Consider the following 17,320-nt stretch of genomic DNA (forward strand, 5'->3'; position numbering starts at 1 on the left):
ATTAATGTACAATTCCAAATTTCCTTTATAAGATGAAAATTAATTGGGTGATTTTATTCATCACCTACATTTTTACTCATTACTAGTATTTTACCCCGTGCATACGCACGAGTACGAAATTTACAAATACATAAAATATAATTATAAATATAATATAATTTTAAATAAAGCAAGATATATATATAATAAATAACAAAATATCTTATAAAAATCAATTCTAGAGTTCCATACAAACAATATTATTGAGAATAAAAAAAAAATTCAAATTTCAAATATAAACAATTAATTAGTAATCATTGATATATGAACATAATATGAATCCAACCTATGGAATAATCAATGTGCAAGCTAAAATCAATCAAACCTATAAAATAATCAATAATTAGTAACCCATGGAATAAAAAGCATGTTTATTACGTAAAAAGTTAAGCGTGAAATATATTCAATTACACGATTATATTTGTGCGAAATAATCAATGAAACTTATGGTCCCTAACAAAACATAACATTCTACCTTAAGAGAAATCAGGTCCATTTAATTACACAAAAGTATGGAATAACGTTTTTTTACTAAAAGCATAATATTTGTGCAAGCTAAAAAAAATACGACATTCTAAAAAAATAATACATTTATATCTTATATATAATGATGACAACGTCAAATACACAAATTATATAAAACTAAGTCTATTATCTATGATCGTGAAATACACAAATTTAAGTGTATTATTTCAAAAGGTAGGTAAATTACCAAAATATAAAGTTTTGTAAATTAATAGTATCATTATTCATTAGAATAATATTTTAAATATAACAATATACATTGATTTAACTATATAAATAAATATGCTAACAATTTAATCATGTAACTAAATATGTTCACCATCTAAAATGTAAATTTTAAATATCAAATATATTTTATTATCTATTTTATATTTTTCATTTAGTATTTTACATAAACAGGGAAAATATTATTTCACAATTTCATACATTAAATGATTGTGAATAATCCTCAATTTAAATAAATAGGTTATACACAAACATACAAATATATATTCTCTCCGTACCACAAATAATTTCCTCTTTTTCCTATTTGGGACGTCCCCCAAATAACTTCATCTTTCTTTCTTTTCATTTTTGGACAACTTCCCCGCCACTAATAATATTTTATTTATTCTTACTTTTCACTTATTCACCACTCTCCATACTAATTAACATCTTTTCACAACTTCCAATAATAATTATAACATTTTTTCTCCACTATCAATACACTTTATAACTTTTCCTTAAAACTCGGGCCGTCACCAAAGAGAAAGCTATTTATGGGACAGAGGGAGTATTATTTTACAATTGTCATTAACATTGACGAATATTTATTTGTAAATATTATATTTAAGTTTATATACATCAGTTTTCAAAATATTGAAAATAATTATATATAAATAATATATATAAGAATAACTTATACCTAATACCTTTGCAAAAAAAACTTATTTAATATTGAAAAGGTGCAGATTCACCCTTCTAATGGTAGCTCTTATAGTGTATAGCTCCCCTTACTCACTGTGTGTGCAAATAGGCCATCGAAGTCTTAAAAATCGCTCAAATACACCTTTTTGACTAACAGACGTTTTTCTTTCGTTAGTCAACTTTTTTTAATTAAAATGTGGGGCCCATCGGTTAGCATTCAGGCCGCCTTCCTCCTCTGGTCCGCCGCGCCCGACATCGCGTTCGACTGCGCCACCCTCGTGATCCTCCGCTCCGTCGTGGGGGGCCGCGTCCTCCTTTGGAATCTCTCGAACCCCACCCCCTGATCCTAGTCCGGAGTCAACTGCTCGCCCGACAATTCCTCCGTCGTGGAGCTCCACGTCCCCGGAATGGGGCTTTCTGCCGAGCTGCCTCCCTGAAGCTTCTCGAACATGACCAATCTGCAGATGTTCAGCCTTCGCTACAACGCCCTCTCCGGGCCGTTGCCGCCTGACCTCTTCACTTCCCTCACCTCTCTCTGCAATCTCTATTTACAGCACAATTTCTTCACCGACCAAGTCCCCGAAACCCTATTTTCTCTCACTTGGCTGGTGCGGGTGAATTTAGCTGAGGACAATTTCTCCGGCCCGATTTCCCCGGGCTTTAGTTATCTAACCTGTTTAGGCACGCTCTACTTGCAGAGGCAGGGGGCGGGTGAATTTAGCTAACGGCCTCTATGTTAGGGGCGTATTTGATACTTAACCCTACATATAAATTTCTTTCAAATTATACATTCACTCCAAATAAATTCAATTACTAATTTCAAATGAAATAAGTATTATATTGAAGTTGAAATATTATCATTAAATAAAAAGATATTAAATTTATTACTATATTAAATAAGCAAAAATTACAATTATGTTGTTTGTATTTATATTATAAATGTTGTTTTAATTATTATTGTGTTATAGTTTTTAATGTCATGTAATTGAAAGTTGATTTATTTTTTATTGCAAATTAAATCCCCAAATTAACAAAATTAGAATAGAACCCAAAATCAAGTAAAAAATCAACGAAATAAATTAACAAACAAAGCCCATGATTAACAAAAAATTTAACAAAATTAGAATACATCCCAAATTAATCTTCTTTTTCTTTCACCCAAAATTAATGAAAAAATCTATATTAAACAAAAGTAGAGCCAAAAAATTAACAAAGCCCGTGATTACAAACAAATAAATAAAATATCATCATTATAAAAGGTAAGAGGTAGCCCTAATTTCTGCGCCTCTCATATCTTCTTTTTCATCTCTGTTTTGTTTTTCGACTTCTGCATAAATCTTCTTCTTCCATCAACACATCAAAAATTCAAACAAATAAAATCCCTAAGTGTATATATATAAAAATACCCACCCCCATAATATGTCTATGAAAAATACCCACCCCCTTACTAGGGGTGGATATTTTTCATAGACATATTATGGGGGTGGGTACTTTTAATTCCACCTCAATCCCTAATATCCTTCCCTTCATTAGCATCGCTTCTTCTGCTAATATTACAAAGCCATTTATTTTTTTCTCATTTCTTCTTCCTTAAGTTCGTTCGCCCTCCCTCAGAAATCTGCCGCTGCGGCTCTTCCTCCAACGAAGAGCCGTCGGCCGCCCTCTCTCTCATCACACGCAGAGACGCACACACACACCTTATCCCTCTCTCTCTCTCGCCTGACCAAACGCCACCACACACAGAAGCACAGACGGCGGCGCGCGCACACAGGCACTGGCGGCCATCTCTTTCCGGCGAATCGACAGCGGTGAGCCCCGCGCTGTTCCAGAATCCAGACCCCAATCACAACCGCCGACTCCCTCAATCGGAAACACCCTCTGGGTCTCCCTCTCTGTCTCGCAACTCTCCGATCTGGGCGAAGACGCTGCCCCACGCGGCGCTGACTCCTTCCTCGCGACGACAAAGATACCGTCGCCGCCCTATATGATTCTCCAGCAATCGCGGCGGTGCCGAGGCTGCTGCCTCCTTTTCCCTGACTCGACTCAACTCGGTACTCACAGACGCGACTCAACATAGCAAGTTCAAAGGCAGAGAAATAAAATCAAAGCTTCAAACTTCTACTTCTTCTTTCTTCTTTATCAATGAAAGCCAAGTTCTTAAAATTGTTCAAGGTCTTTTTAGAGAAAAAAGCTTGCCGCTTCTTCTTTCTCATCTTTTGCTTCTTTAGTTGTCGTCGTTGTTTTGGGTGGTGTTGGTGGTTGCAGTAGCACTGACAGTGGCGATAATGAAAGACCATGATTGATGTTTGATTGCAAATTTCATCTTATTTATAGGGCCTCAAAATGTGTAGGCTACGTATACTTGTTCTCCAAGAACATATTAGGAAATGACAGATTAACATATATTCTTGATGAGCAAGTTTTGAAAGAGTTGAGGGAGGTTATAATCTAGTGGATAATTAGATGAATGATATTACATGTTGGTTAAAAGGCTTCTTCATTTTCCCGCCAAAATGGCCATTTTGGATAAGGTTGAGCTTTTATATATATAGGGAAAAGTATCAAATAAGCCCCCGTCGTGGTGACCCTTTTCACGTCTGGCCCCCTATAGTCGAAGGGGTATCAACTAAACCCTAAACTAATTAAAATCGAATAATTTCCCCCCTCTGACCTAACGCCGTTAAGTGTCCGTTAACGTTTGGGTTTAATTGCACCATCTACTTCAGGGGTGGATCTGTACCTTATTTTATTTTTTTATTTTTTTTTATAATTTCAGCAACCCACCCCCGGCATCAACTTAACCGGCCCCCGTACCCATCGGCTCCAACTTACACTTTGTCAGCTCGCACGCGCTCAATCTCTTTATTGTCGACTGCTTACCGCCGACATGCAGCAGCATCACCAACTCCAGATGTGGGCATGGATCGAATCTTGCTTGGTCCAAATCCATATCCGTATTTTTTTACTTAGGTCAGGATCCGGTCCAAATCCATTAGGTCCAAAAAAACGAGATTCATGTCCAGATCCATTAGATTCACAGGTTCTCGAGTCCTGACCCGGATCCATTCTTTTTTCTCTTTTTCGGGTAAGGACTCGAGAACCTGTGAATCTAATGGATCTGAACATGAATCTCATTTTTTTGGACCTAATGGATTTGGACCGGATCTTGACCTAAGTAAAAAAATACGGATATGGATTTGGACCAAGCAGGATTCGATTCAGGTCCACATCTGGAGTTGGTGATGCTGCTGCATGTCGGCGGTAAGCAGTCGACAATCAAGAGATTGAGCGCGTGCAAGCTGACAAAGTGTAAGTTGGAGCCGATGAGTACGGGGGGCGGTTAAGTTGATGTCGGAGGTGGGTTGCTGAAATTATATAAAACAAAAAAAAAAAAAACAAAAAAAAAGGTGCAGATCCACCCCTGAAGTAGAGGGTGCAATTAAACCCAAACGTTAACGAACACTTAACGGCGTTAGGTCAGAGGGGGGAAATTATTCGATTTTAATTAGTTCAGGGGTTTAGTTGATACCCCTTCGACTATAGGGGGCCAGACGTGAAAAGGGCCACCACGACAGGGGCTTATTTGATACTTTTCCCATATATATATAGATAGTAATGGGTGATTCTAATTCATAACCCCCTTTTACTCTGTATAGCCCTCTATTTAAAATTATAATAATAAATAATTATAAATTTATTGTCTTACCCTATAACTTATAGCCCTAAATTTTAAATAACTCATAGCCCCCAACAATGTAATTCATTCTTCCATATTTTATCTTCAGAGAATTTATTCTTTTTTTTGTTAATTTTCGTATTTTACCAAGGACCAAGACTTCATGCAACAAGAAAATGGTGCTAGTTGTTCTAATACATACAGGGCCATTCAATTGGGATGCGACTCGTCTCCAAATTCTCGCCGAGGAGAAAAGCCAAGCTCGTCTCGTCTCCCACTTGCCTCCAGGGAATAGGGTGTCTTCAATCGTAATGCACAGCATTAAGAAACCAACATGCTTATGGAGGATCGTACTTGAAGAGACCTATGCTAATAATTTCTTCAAGTGTACTACAAAATCACCTCATGCATCTTTCACACCACCTCCAACATCAGCAACGACGAGTCTTCCCTTGTCGTCTGCCGGGAGTCTACGCCGCACACGGTCTTCTCAACATAGACCTGATGCAGGCGAATCGACAGTGCTAGTCCTCACGACTACCACTGATTCGATCTTTCCTTCTCATACCCTTCCCACGATCAAAGAAGTCGAAGGCAACTAGTCCTGGACTTCTTCCCGATCTGTATGCAGAGCCACCTTTTGCCCTACTTCTTTCACCTAAAGCTCTGCATACTCACCCCCATATGCCCCTTTCATCTCTCCCAAACCCTCTTCATCATCCTTGCCCTCGTCATTTTTCTCGGCCTTTTTCTCCTCCCTATTCGAAGGCCAATCTGCTCAAACTCATCTCGAATCTTCTCATGAGCTTTTAAAAGCCTGAGAAACGGAGTTGAGTATCGGCTGATCCTCATAAGCATTCCTGCATCAGTCGACTCCCCTTTTGATGATGCCAAAAAAATAAAAATAAAAAAAATTAAAGTTTAAACGGCTAAAATAGTCGTTGGCTATTAAACAAAAAAAAATTGAAACCGGCTAAATAGCCGTATAACTTTAAATTCAGCATTTATTTTTTTATTGGGCGCGTGTATAATACGCGCCCGAAATATGGCCGAACGTGGGGTACTCGTAGCATCGAGGATTCTTCAAGTAAGCGGCTGCTGCATCGCTCTACTCGATGTCGCCTCTACTCGAGTAAGAGGCATCGAGTAGAGCCAGGGACGGAGCTAGGAATTAAGTTCAGGGGGGGCTGAACGCCCCGAGAATTTTTTTTTGGGCTTCCTTATATTTAAGGTATTTTTTTTATTAAAATACGAGCATAATAATAATAATAACAAACAACATTTTCATAGATTATATAGTTTCAATATATTACAAATTAGTTTCAATACATTACAATTTTTTTTTTGAACATTTCGTATATTTTAGGCATTTTTTTATTAAAAGACAAGCATAATCTAAATAACAAACAATTTTTTTTGGGCATTTCATACATTTTCTATTAAAAGACAAGTATAATAATAATAGTAATAATAATAAGGGTTAAGTATCAATTTAGCCCCTAACGTAGAGGTCCTTGTAGCCAATACAACCCTATGCGCAGGGGTGTCTCAACTAAACCCCTATAGTCCATGTTTTGTGTCAAGTAAACCCCTCCGTCTAACGGAGAGTTAACTCCATCCGTCTTTTATTTATTTTATTTATTTTTATTGCGTGGGGCCCACCATTAATAGTTGGCGCGGTTTAGTTAGAGCATATGAATCGTCTCCCTCTTCACTTGCTGCAAAATCCGAAGGGAAGAAGAAGAAGAAGGTTTCAGAGGGATTTCAACCTGTTCCAGACGAATAGAATGTCCTCCATAGCTACTTTCACGGATTGTATATCGACGAAGGTAAGTGTTAAGCGTAGCCTTAATTCGGGGCTAAAATTGAACTTATCGCGCCAACTAATTTTTGAAAAAATCGAACTGAAGTTTCATTTTTTTCCCTTTAATATTATGTGTAGGAATCGATGCCTGTGTAATACTTTCTGTTTTGTTCTTATATTCGTGTAGGAATGCCGCCGCTTGTTACTTTTGTTTTTAATTTTTTTGGTTTATGGAAGAAAGATTCTGAATCCGGAAAATTGGTTTATGACGGGTATAATTCTGAGGAAATCAAGGATAACATAGAAAAAATGACTTATGAGCGCATACTTGATGAATTCGCTAAGTGTTATGACAGTAAACCTAACAAAGTATACGCTCTAGATGAAGATTATCACATTGAGGCTGGCTTAGTGCTACTTAGGGACTCAACGCATTGTCTTAAGGTGTTTGATTATTTTGAATGTCTAGGAGTAGAACAAATAATGTTGTTTGCTGACCATAATGATGATCCCATGCCCCCTACTACGCTTTTACCTTTGTTTGATGAGGAAGATGCTAATGCTAATGATGAATTAGAGAATACACATGGGGTTGAGATTGAGATAGATGTGGAGGGAATTCAGTCTGTTGCAGATGAAGTAGAGACAGGAGAGGCAAGGGTAGAAGGGCAGGATAGAGGTGATGAAGTAGAGATAGGAGAGGCAAGGGTAGAAGGGCAAGATAGAGGTGATGAGGGTGATCACAGTGATCACACAACTGATGACTCTAGCATGTATACTGATAACCAGTCAGATACTGATGATGAGGTTGTGATGCATGATCCTGTGGTTGACAGTGCTGCTGAGGGAGAGCAAGGATACTCTGCTCTAGGTATGACCTTTGCAGGGGCAAAGGACTGTAGGGAGTCTATTAACAACTATGCTGTAAGATTTGGTTACAAGATCAAGTTTCTGAAAAATGAGCCTCAAAGAATCAGGGTTGTTTGCATTGGTGAAACAAATTGTCCGTTTGTAATTCTTGCCTCTAAGGATGGGGAGTCAGAGGGCTTAGTGATTAAGACCTTAACTCTTCAACATACATGTTATAGGCAGATAGAGGTGCCTAGTACTTCTCAAAAATATTTGGCCAATTATTTCAAGGAAGCTTTGTATAGAAATCCTAGTTTTTCAAGCAAAGACATGCAGGGACAAGTCAAAGACCAATTGAATCTCCATGTGAGCTTGATAAAGTGTAAGAGGGCTAAGAGAACTATCCTTACCAAACTGCAAGGCAGTTATAAGGAAGAGTTCAACAACCTTGTTGGATACATTGAGGCTGTGAAACAGTCTAATCCAGGAACAGTGATGGAATTGCAATTGTCCAAGGATGAGTTAGCAAATGGGAAGAGAGTTTTCAAGCGGTTGTTTGTCATGATTGAAGCTTGTAAGAGAAACTGGATGGGTTGTTGCAGACCATTGATCTCCTTAGATGGCTGTCACCTCAAAGGTGTTACCTTTGGAGTGCTTCTCCCAGCCGTTGGAAATGATGCAAATGATGGTATTGTTCCTATTGCATGGGCAATAGTGAACAAAGAGAATAAGCACAACTGGAACTGGTTTTTGAGTTGGCTGAAGTCTGAGCTGCAGCTTGGTGATGGCTCAACAATCACACTTATGTCTGATATGCAGAAGGTTAGAAATAAGTGTTAATGGTATTCCTGTTTATCATTGAATTTGCTCTGGTATTTAATGATTTATATGATGTTGTGGCAGGGTTTGATGGAGGCAGTTAAGGAACAACTACCCGAGGCTGAGCATAGATGGTGTGCAAGACACATCTATGCAAATTGGAGCAAGAAGTGGAGAGGTGATGAAATGAAGAAAAGGTTTTGGCTATCAGCTTGGAGCTAATTCGAGGAGGAGTTCAAGCTGAACATTTCAAAGATTAGCTCAATTAAAGCACAGGCTGCAGTGGATCTTCTTCAATATCCACCAGAAAATTGGTGCAGAGCATACCAGAGTTTCAGGAGCTGCACTAACATGGTGGACAATAACATCTCAGAATCATTCAATTCAAGCATCATAGAAGCTAGGCATAAGCCCATCATTAGCATGCTAGATGACATAAGGGTGTTGGCTATGACTAGAATTAGGGATAGAAGAAACAGTGTAAATGGTTGGAAGTGTGAGTGGTCTCCTGCTTCGATGGAGTTACTTAATGCTGCAAAAGGTGATGCCATAAGTTGTAGAGTCATTTGGAATGGAGAGGATGGATATGAGATTGGAGAATTTGAGGATAAGCATAATGTTGCTTTGGATAGAAAGAAATGCACATGTAGAATGTGGGAACTAACCGGTGTACCCTGCTGCCATGCCCTTGCTGCTATGTTTTATTCAAAGTTGGACCCTCTCAGTGTCATGTCAATTTGGTACCACAAGTCAAGCTACATGAAAACCTATGAGCATTCAGTTCAGCCTGTTCCAGGAGTGAAGTTCTGGAAAATCAATCAAGATGATTGTATAGAGCCTCCTCCTGTAGAGAAGAAGACAGGCAGACCAAAGAAGCTGAGAGTGAGAGCCCCAAACAAGCCAAGGAGGAGCAACAAGCTCTCAAGAAAAGGGCAGAAGCAACATTGTAGCATATGCAAGAGTGTGAGTCATAAAAAGGGACAGTGCCCTCAAAAACCAAGTCAGGTAACTATTTGCTTCAATTCAAATTGAACATCTTATTGTAGTGTACTAATTTGCTGCAATATTTGATAGGTATCAGAGGTCACACATGATGCAGAGGGTGCATAAGCTTCAAGTTCATCAATGCCTACAAAACTGAAGTCCAGAAGGAGTGCCCGGGGCATTGGATTGTATATTAATCCTGATTCTGGATCTCAAGTTCTACATGTAAGCTTCTACAATCTTAATGGTTTTATCTCTACACTCATCTTAATGGATCTGAAGTCCAGAAGGTTTGTATGTAATGTAACAGCCTGGTATGACAAGCTCAGTGGTCATTGATGAGGGTAGATCCACGAAGGCTGACCCCAACACACGATTTGCCATCCCAAATGAGAATGAACTGAGGAAAGAGAAGAGGAAACAAGTGCCAATCAAGGCAGATGGGGAGAGCTCGAAGCTGAAGAAGGTGGCCTCGAAGCCATTCAAAGCTCCCAGAGGCAGTGGAAAACAAGATAGTGAAGCAACAGTGCTCAGAAGATCCCCAGGAGGAAAAAATGTAGGTTCAACTGTTGGTTCTACTACAACTAGTTGAACTGCTGCATTTTTTTCTTAGTTGATAGTTGATGAATCGTTTTGGATTGTGATTCTGAATTCTGGTGTAATGTTTTCTTTAATATACTCTGCTGCATTAAGTTAACTGGTTGGATTGTGGTTGAAACCTTTGTTTTGGATCAATACTGTTGCTTTTGGGATGCCATGAGTTATAGATCTTCCTTTGGCAGTTAACATATTTCTATTTTGATGTGCTTTTGGGATGCTTTTAAATCTGCAATACCTCTTGATGCATAATACAGTTGATGCTTGTCATCCCCAATAAATGAATTGATGTTACAGTTATTGCATAATCATTTGAAGAATTAAACTGTAACATTCATCAAGAACTTCACTTTGATTTCCAAAAAGAGTTCATCCAATTTACAAATCATTTGAATAACTAATGAAAGTTGTAACATACATCAAACACTTCCATTTCTTTTCCAAAAACAGTTGCAACACTACTACAAATGGTTACTAAACTAGAGCAAAATAACCAAACAACAACCAAGAAGAAAGCAAAAGAGTAGTGAGGAATCTAATTTTCTTCCTCATTTTTTTGGAATCTTCCTTCAACACTTCCATAAGAGCCCCGAGCTTAGCAATTTCAGCCTCCACATCAATGGCAGCCGACATGGAGCTTTCCTTCACCTTCATGAGCTTCACATTCTCATTCTTCAACTCATTAATGACTTGCTTAGCTCTTCCATTAATTGGCTCGTCAATCCAATCAAAAAAACCACAATTCTTCTTCTAGTAATGGTCAAACAATAACAGTGGATTTCAAATCCCATCACTTTCAACTAAATAAAAAAAAAACATAACAAGTAATGGAACATACAACTATACCTTCCAATTTCGACATCCATAGAACCTTCTACCAGGGTTTTCATCCGTCCATGATGTCATTATCGAAGCCCTTATATTCTGGCCTTCCACTTCACACTCACAATACATTGTATTATCGGAGCCCCCAAACTGACGTCGGCCGCGCCACGAGCTCGAGGCAGAACCACCGGAGACGGAATTCAAACTCATAAGGGGATAGTTGAGTTAGTTAATGGTGGGCCCCACGCAATAACAAATAAATAAAAGACGAACGGAGTTAACTCTCCGTTAGACGGAGGGGTTTACTTGACGCAAAACATGGACTATAGGGGTTTAGTTGAGACACCCCTGCGCATAGGGTTGTATTGGCTACAAGGGCCTCTACGTTAGGGGCTAAATTGATACTTAACCCTAATAATAATGAACAATATTTTCTTAAATTATCTAGTTTTAAAAAACACGATTATCCTTAAGTTAAGTATATATGAGTGAATATAACAAGCAAATCAATTTTTGTATAACCAAGTTTCACTATATTTTATTAAATGAATTTTGTTTAGTTCAACTTATTAAATTGAATTTTAAGTAGAAATTATATTGGGCTCGATCATAGAATGGGCCACTAAAAAAATTGTATACACATATATATTTAAATAAATATTTATATACATTTATATATTTATTGTGCATATATATACATAGAAAAATTTAAAATTTTGAGGGGGGGCGGTGGCCACTACCAGCCACCCCCTGTCTCCGTCTCTGAGTAGAGCGATGCCAATGCTCTAATAAAAATAGATATTCGTGGAATTAAAATATGATTCAAAAATGAAATCAACGTTATTTGTAAATAGTAAAATATAGTATAATTCAAATAATAAAGTGTATGTGCGTATTTTTTTTTGGAGTTGAATAAATTGCAACTAATCTCGTGTGGGATACCCAGGCTCTTGTACGTGCTAACTGCTAAAGTGCTAATCATAATAGTGTGTTTGTTCACTTGTGTAAATTATGAAATCATCTCAACGCGACCTTCTCACGAAAATGATTATCTATCAATTCTATAAAGCAATACATTTTTGAGAGCCCACAGCAATTCTCTATCATACGTGGCGCTCTCAAAAGTCTCTATTTTGATTTATCTAATCCTGTATTATTCATTTTACATCTCAATTCTCAAGGTCTGCTAGAAAATCAATTCTGATATTCAATCATCCGTTACAAATTAGAGGCGCAATAGATCTGCAATACTTCTCAAATTTCTCTCCATCCCTCTGCAAATTTCATGCTCAATCACCGTTACAAAACTTAGATTAGCAATTGATCTGCAAATATTCTCAAATCCCTCTCCATCCGTCTGCAATCACCGTTCTCAAATCTCATCTTCCGATCATTCTTGAATCTCTCCATCCATCTGCAAATCGTTCTCAAATCCCATCTCCCGCCGTCTACAAATCCTTATCACAACAATTGATATGCTAATCTCTATATACCGGGTCTCCCACCGCTGATACATCAAAATTGGCAGGATTTGGTGCTCCATCTCCCCGCCTGATTCCGAACTATTTTTTTGAGGTAAACCCTAATCAGGTGGATCTACTCCGATTGAGGATTTTTAAGGTAAATTGCCTCATCGAGTGAAGTTCTTTAATTAATATTTGTGTTGTTTGCGCGTGTCTTTTAATTTCTATTTTTTGTTTAACTGAAGCGACGACGATGGCAACTTCTAGAAGCGCATTAGCAGCAGTTCGGCTGAGTAGATCGGCAGCATCAGCCTTTCGGGCATCCGGCGCTGGTCACACTCCATCCGCCGCCCTCCAATCGACCCGCCCCCGATCTCGCTGCTCCTATCGCGCTCCCGTGCCCTAATGTCCCCCGGTGGCAGCAACATATCTTTTGTCACTCTTTTCTCTGCGTCATGCCTCAATCGCGTAGCATCCTGCCCTACTCTAACTCTTCTTCGCAGGTGCGTCGATTTTGCTGGTTATTGATTTCATTTTTTCCTATGACGTAGAAACTGAAAAAAAAAAATAACAGAAGTCTGCTATCAATTTCTTTCAAGGCCCTTACTTATGCATATCGACTCTTTGGATTTCATCAGGTTAAAGTTGCCTTGATTGACATGATGCTGGAAGCACTGGTCTTAACTTAACGTCAGCAGAATTGAAAGTCAAAGTGTGTCTTAATCTTCATGGTATTGTGTCTGTTGAATTAGCAACGGTAAGCTCTCAGCTCTATTGATGAATTTTATTTCTTATGCTTACTGCTGCGTAGTGGGGTTTTTTAGCAAATTACTCGAAGACCAAGCTTATTAAAAGTCTTCTCATTTTTGGTGCTTTTATTACCAATTTATTCGCTATTTTTAAAAGTGAGATGTATCATGTATATAACTGCAGTATAACAGTCAGCTGAGGCAACAAACATATTAGTCGCTATCCATAATCAAGCTCAGACACAGAAAACTAAGACATTCCATAACCAGAGTTAGAGATAATGCATTCATCCTTGAAATAATTTAATGAGGCTGAGAAATTTTCGGGACCTTTCTGCAATTTGAGTTTCGTCAAAAACTAACATATATAAGATAGTAGAAAAGATTAATAACAGGTATATCAGATTTTTCATCCAATGGAGATGGTTTGGCCAATAAACTGTAGGTTGTATAAGATAATAACTAGATCTTAATTATCACCATAAAAGATAGATATTAAGAAAATGCCAAATTGCTAAAATGTTAGTTCTATTGGTAAAAAAGAAAGTTGTCTCTGGGTGCTAGAACTTATTTATGTGTTTATGGAATTGCACTATCGTAGCGTAATTTGATGATTGTATCAGAGTTTTATGCATGTATCTATTCTTAAGGAAAATTCTTATTGGTATATATTTTCTCGAGCAAGACTGTAAACATACATGTTATATTTGAATTTTAATTTTTTATCTACGTATTTGTGCTTCTGCTGCTGTGTGGTGGCACTGGCTTTCTTCGTGTGGATTATTTCAATTTTTTTTTTCTGTTTTGAATTTTGGAATTGCTGTGAGGATTTTATAATATTGCTTTCAGATGATGGTGAAAGGCTATTTGTTATTGCTAAGTATGATGGTGATCCATATTCTGATTGATGATGAGATCCCACACACGGGAATCGGCCTAATATTACTTTCTGAAGCATTTTGGTGCATCAATGTTCATTTAGATATACTATATGATGTTTTCTATGATCATGGATGGGTGTTTCAGTGTATTATTTGACACAGGTTACACATTTTGCTATTAATATTGCTTCTAATCCACTATTATATGATATAAATACTTGTCTAAATAGTTTACATGTCTTTTGCTTGGATAGTTATTCATCTTATATTTGTTTTTGTTACTTTTAAGTTATATGAAAATAAAAAGAATATGTGATTTTCGGATGTGGACAAGAAATGGGAACATCTGAACACATGCTTATCTTTTTTTATGTTTCAAATAATTGGAATATATTTTCTTACTTAAATTGGGCAGCTTCTACACTACAGGCAGAAGGTTACAGGAAGTAAACGTTTTGGGTGGCCTTATTCTTTTATTAGCATTATAATTAGATTGTATTATAACTTAGGAATGATAATGTGGTGTTCTAATAATTTGTTGGGTTATTTATGAAAATGATATATTGATTATTATAAAAACATTCGATAAGTTCCAAATGGTACCATTGCAAGGACATATGATTCACCTTTTGCTTCGCAATCAGAATAGTAATGAAGTGGCTCATAGAATCTTGCTCAGATGCACAATCTTACTCAATTTTCTAATTTTATGGTCAGATATTTGTTCCCTTGCTTTAGTATTAAGAGATAATTTGATTTCTAAGGTTTTGCCGGGAATAGAAACAATTGATGTTATGATTTGTTCAAAAATAAAAATTTTCATAATCGCTTCATCTTTCGTAAAATTATTTGATTTCTTTTGTGGTGCTTTATTTCTAACTTTTATTTGATCCCATATTTAATTAATTTAGTGATTTGGTCCCAGAACTGATGGCAGGGGAAGTAATGGAAGATTTATTTCTTTTAGTGATTTGATCTCATATTTAATTAATTTAGTGATTTAATTAATTTATTTCGTTAATTCATGTTAGGGTGGATGAAAGTCCTCTTTAAAATATTTTTTCATTTTAGTTTGACATGTAACGTAAACTTATTTAATTATAAAGTTTTCCTTCACAATCAGTTGTTTTCCTTCATAAATTTGACACTCTGATATCGGATATTAAGTTTTAGAAGTCCAAATGTCATTAATATAACAACCAAGATCACTATCTGAAATGCAGTTACTACATTTGTTTAAGTAAAGAAATTATGGGGTTTAGTGCTGGCGTTTGTTTCTATCTTCCACTTTGTCATGATCTATTCCAGGACTGATCACTTCATATGTGAAAGTTTTTCAATTTCTCAGTGTTGCGTTTTGTTAATCATTTCTTTTTCTTTTTTAATTTTCTTAACTTATGGTTTTGTGGGTTCAAAACTATAATCTACAATACATGATGTATAACCACATATTCTTACCTTATGTTTTAGACTTGGTTTGCTTCATAGTGCATCACTTTATCAAAACAACAGGAACTACGGCAACACCCTAATTCGCATATTCAAGGTTTAATTTACATGTAAAGGGAGTAATTGTTCTGGAAATTAGATTAAATTGTATTTATTATTGTAGTTCTTTTTGATGAATTAATTATTTAGAAAATATAAAAATAAATGTTGTTTTAAATTTTGTGAGCAGATTGGAGACACAAATGAGAACCATGATGTACTCACCATCATGCTAGATAGACACAAGTCTTTTAAAGTCAAGGTGGGAACGAGATCTGACAATCGGGCACAATTTTCTAACATTTCTCCTGATGAGGTAAGTGTTTTTAAAATAAATAAATGTGTGGATTATATATTGGTTATTTAATAAACATCAAAAAAATTATTTGATTTTCTTTATGAAATTTCGAAAAATCGCCTCCAAATATAAGAGTTCTACTAATTCCACCGAGAAAAATGCAATGGGCGAGGTAAATACAAATATACTTTTATTATTTTTATTTTTAGACTTTATTAAAGTCATATTTAAATACAAATTGAATGATTTGACTGCTAAAAAAATTCTGGCAGATTGCTCCACCATTGATGAGGCAAGTTGTTAAACAAACTTTTACATGAATCATAGTTAATTTTTTTATCTGCAGCACGAATTAGATGACATGAGATCTATTTTGATTATATGCAGGTTATGGAAACATTGCTGCAAAAGTTTGTTGAACTAGAGCAAACAGCTAAAGACCAAGTTGCAGACAATGCAATTCCTGGTAAAGATCTGCTGGACACGATGTGTAGCTATGACACCATGATAAAAGAGTGGTTGTGTGTGGGTAGATTTGCAAGAGCGTTGGAAGCTCTTTGGTGATGTGGAGGCTCACGGAGTTCATCCTTATTCGATCATATATAAAAAAGTTCCTTACAATTTGTATTATACTATGTAATATGGAAGTTTTTTTTGTCATTGTTTTTCTTATATTAGAACATAATCTTTTACCTAAAAAAAAATGAGTAAATGACATAATGTTTCTCATGGATAAAATTTTATCGAATGTAAATATTAGATTCCGCATATCAACATTTAATCATATTGGATAAATTTATCAGCATATCAACACAAGTAACTCATGCACTCTTTATCGATGGATTTGCAACTTTTAAAAATATTTCTAGGTGCAGCAAGTTACTTGAAAAGTATTTTGTGGAGTATATATATTTGTGATAATGATGAATGGACAACTTCATTTTCAGCAATTTATCTAATAAGTCTTCTTGAAATTGATAAATGTGTTATAATTTGTCTGTAGTTGTCACGTGTTACATACGGATTCGAGTAATTATTTAAATTTGAGACGGATACGAGTATATACATTTTAGACGGGTACAAACATTTAATTATCGACATGTCTACATGGAACTTTCTTCAATTTTAAGTGTTTTGTTATTTAAACTACTCCCTCAATCCCGACTATGTCGAGACCTTTTTTTTTTTGGCACGAGAATTAAGAAAATGGTGTTTTGTGTGTAAGTGAAAATGTGAATAAATGATAAATTTTTTGCCAAATAAAGAAATGTCTCAAGATAGGTGTGACGTCCAAAAAAAGAAAGTGTCTCAAGATAGGTGGGACGGGGGGAGTATTTGGATATGAGTTGTATACATTCTTGACGGGTATAGACATTTATCAACATGTCTAAATAATTATTTTTATTTTTGTATATTA

The 17,320-nt window shown here is 36.3% G+C and overlaps 1 protein-coding gene and 1 long non-coding RNA gene across 9 annotated transcripts; both read left to right on the forward strand.

The window, feature by feature from the left end:
- Window positions 1-9,685: 9,685 nt before the first annotated feature.
- LOC130995608 (uncharacterized) lies at window positions 9,686-10,247 on the forward strand. Its single transcript, XM_057920964.1, has 2 exons — window positions 9,686-9,827; window positions 9,913-10,247. The coding sequence occupies exons 1-2, from the start codon at window positions 9,744-9,746 to the stop codon at window positions 10,192-10,194; spliced, it is 366 nt and encodes a 121-aa protein (XP_057776947.1). The 5' UTR covers window positions 9,686-9,743; the 3' UTR covers window positions 10,195-10,247.
- A 1,879-nt stretch (window positions 10,248-12,126) lies between these two features.
- On the forward strand, window positions 12,127-16,632 carry LOC130995609 (uncharacterized). 8 transcript variants are annotated; one of them, XR_009092220.1, is made up of 5 exons: window positions 12,127-12,644; window positions 12,733-12,990; window positions 13,126-13,244; window positions 14,086-15,921; window positions 16,291-16,632. It is a non-coding gene; the product is annotated as an uncharacterized LOC130995609 (long non-coding RNA). The 8 variants fall into 8 exon arrangements; XR_009092225.1 differs by having other exon boundaries at window positions 12,128-12,644; window positions 13,126-14,829; window positions 15,588-15,663; window positions 15,796-16,632; XR_009092223.1 differs by having other exon boundaries at window positions 12,129-12,644; window positions 13,126-14,829; window positions 15,796-15,921.
- Window positions 16,633-17,320: the final 688 nt, after the last annotated feature.

This window comes from Salvia miltiorrhiza, chromosome 7 (genome assembly GCF_028751815.1).
Source record: "Salvia miltiorrhiza cultivar Shanhuang (shh) chromosome 7, IMPLAD_Smil_shh, whole genome shotgun sequence".
Lineage (NCBI taxonomy): Eukaryota > Viridiplantae > Streptophyta > Magnoliopsida > Lamiales > Lamiaceae > Salvia > Salvia miltiorrhiza.

Bases quoted from the DNA above. Each gene is read 5' to 3' on its own strand.
- LOC130995608 (XM_057920964.1), top strand. From the start codon at position 9,744: ATGCCTACAAAACTGAAGTCCAGAAGGAGTGCCCGGGGCATTGGATTG. The intron at 9,828-9,912 runs GTAAGCTTCTAC...GTAATGTAACAG, and splicing joins CTGGATCTCAAGTTCTACAT to CCTGGTATGACAAGCTCAGT.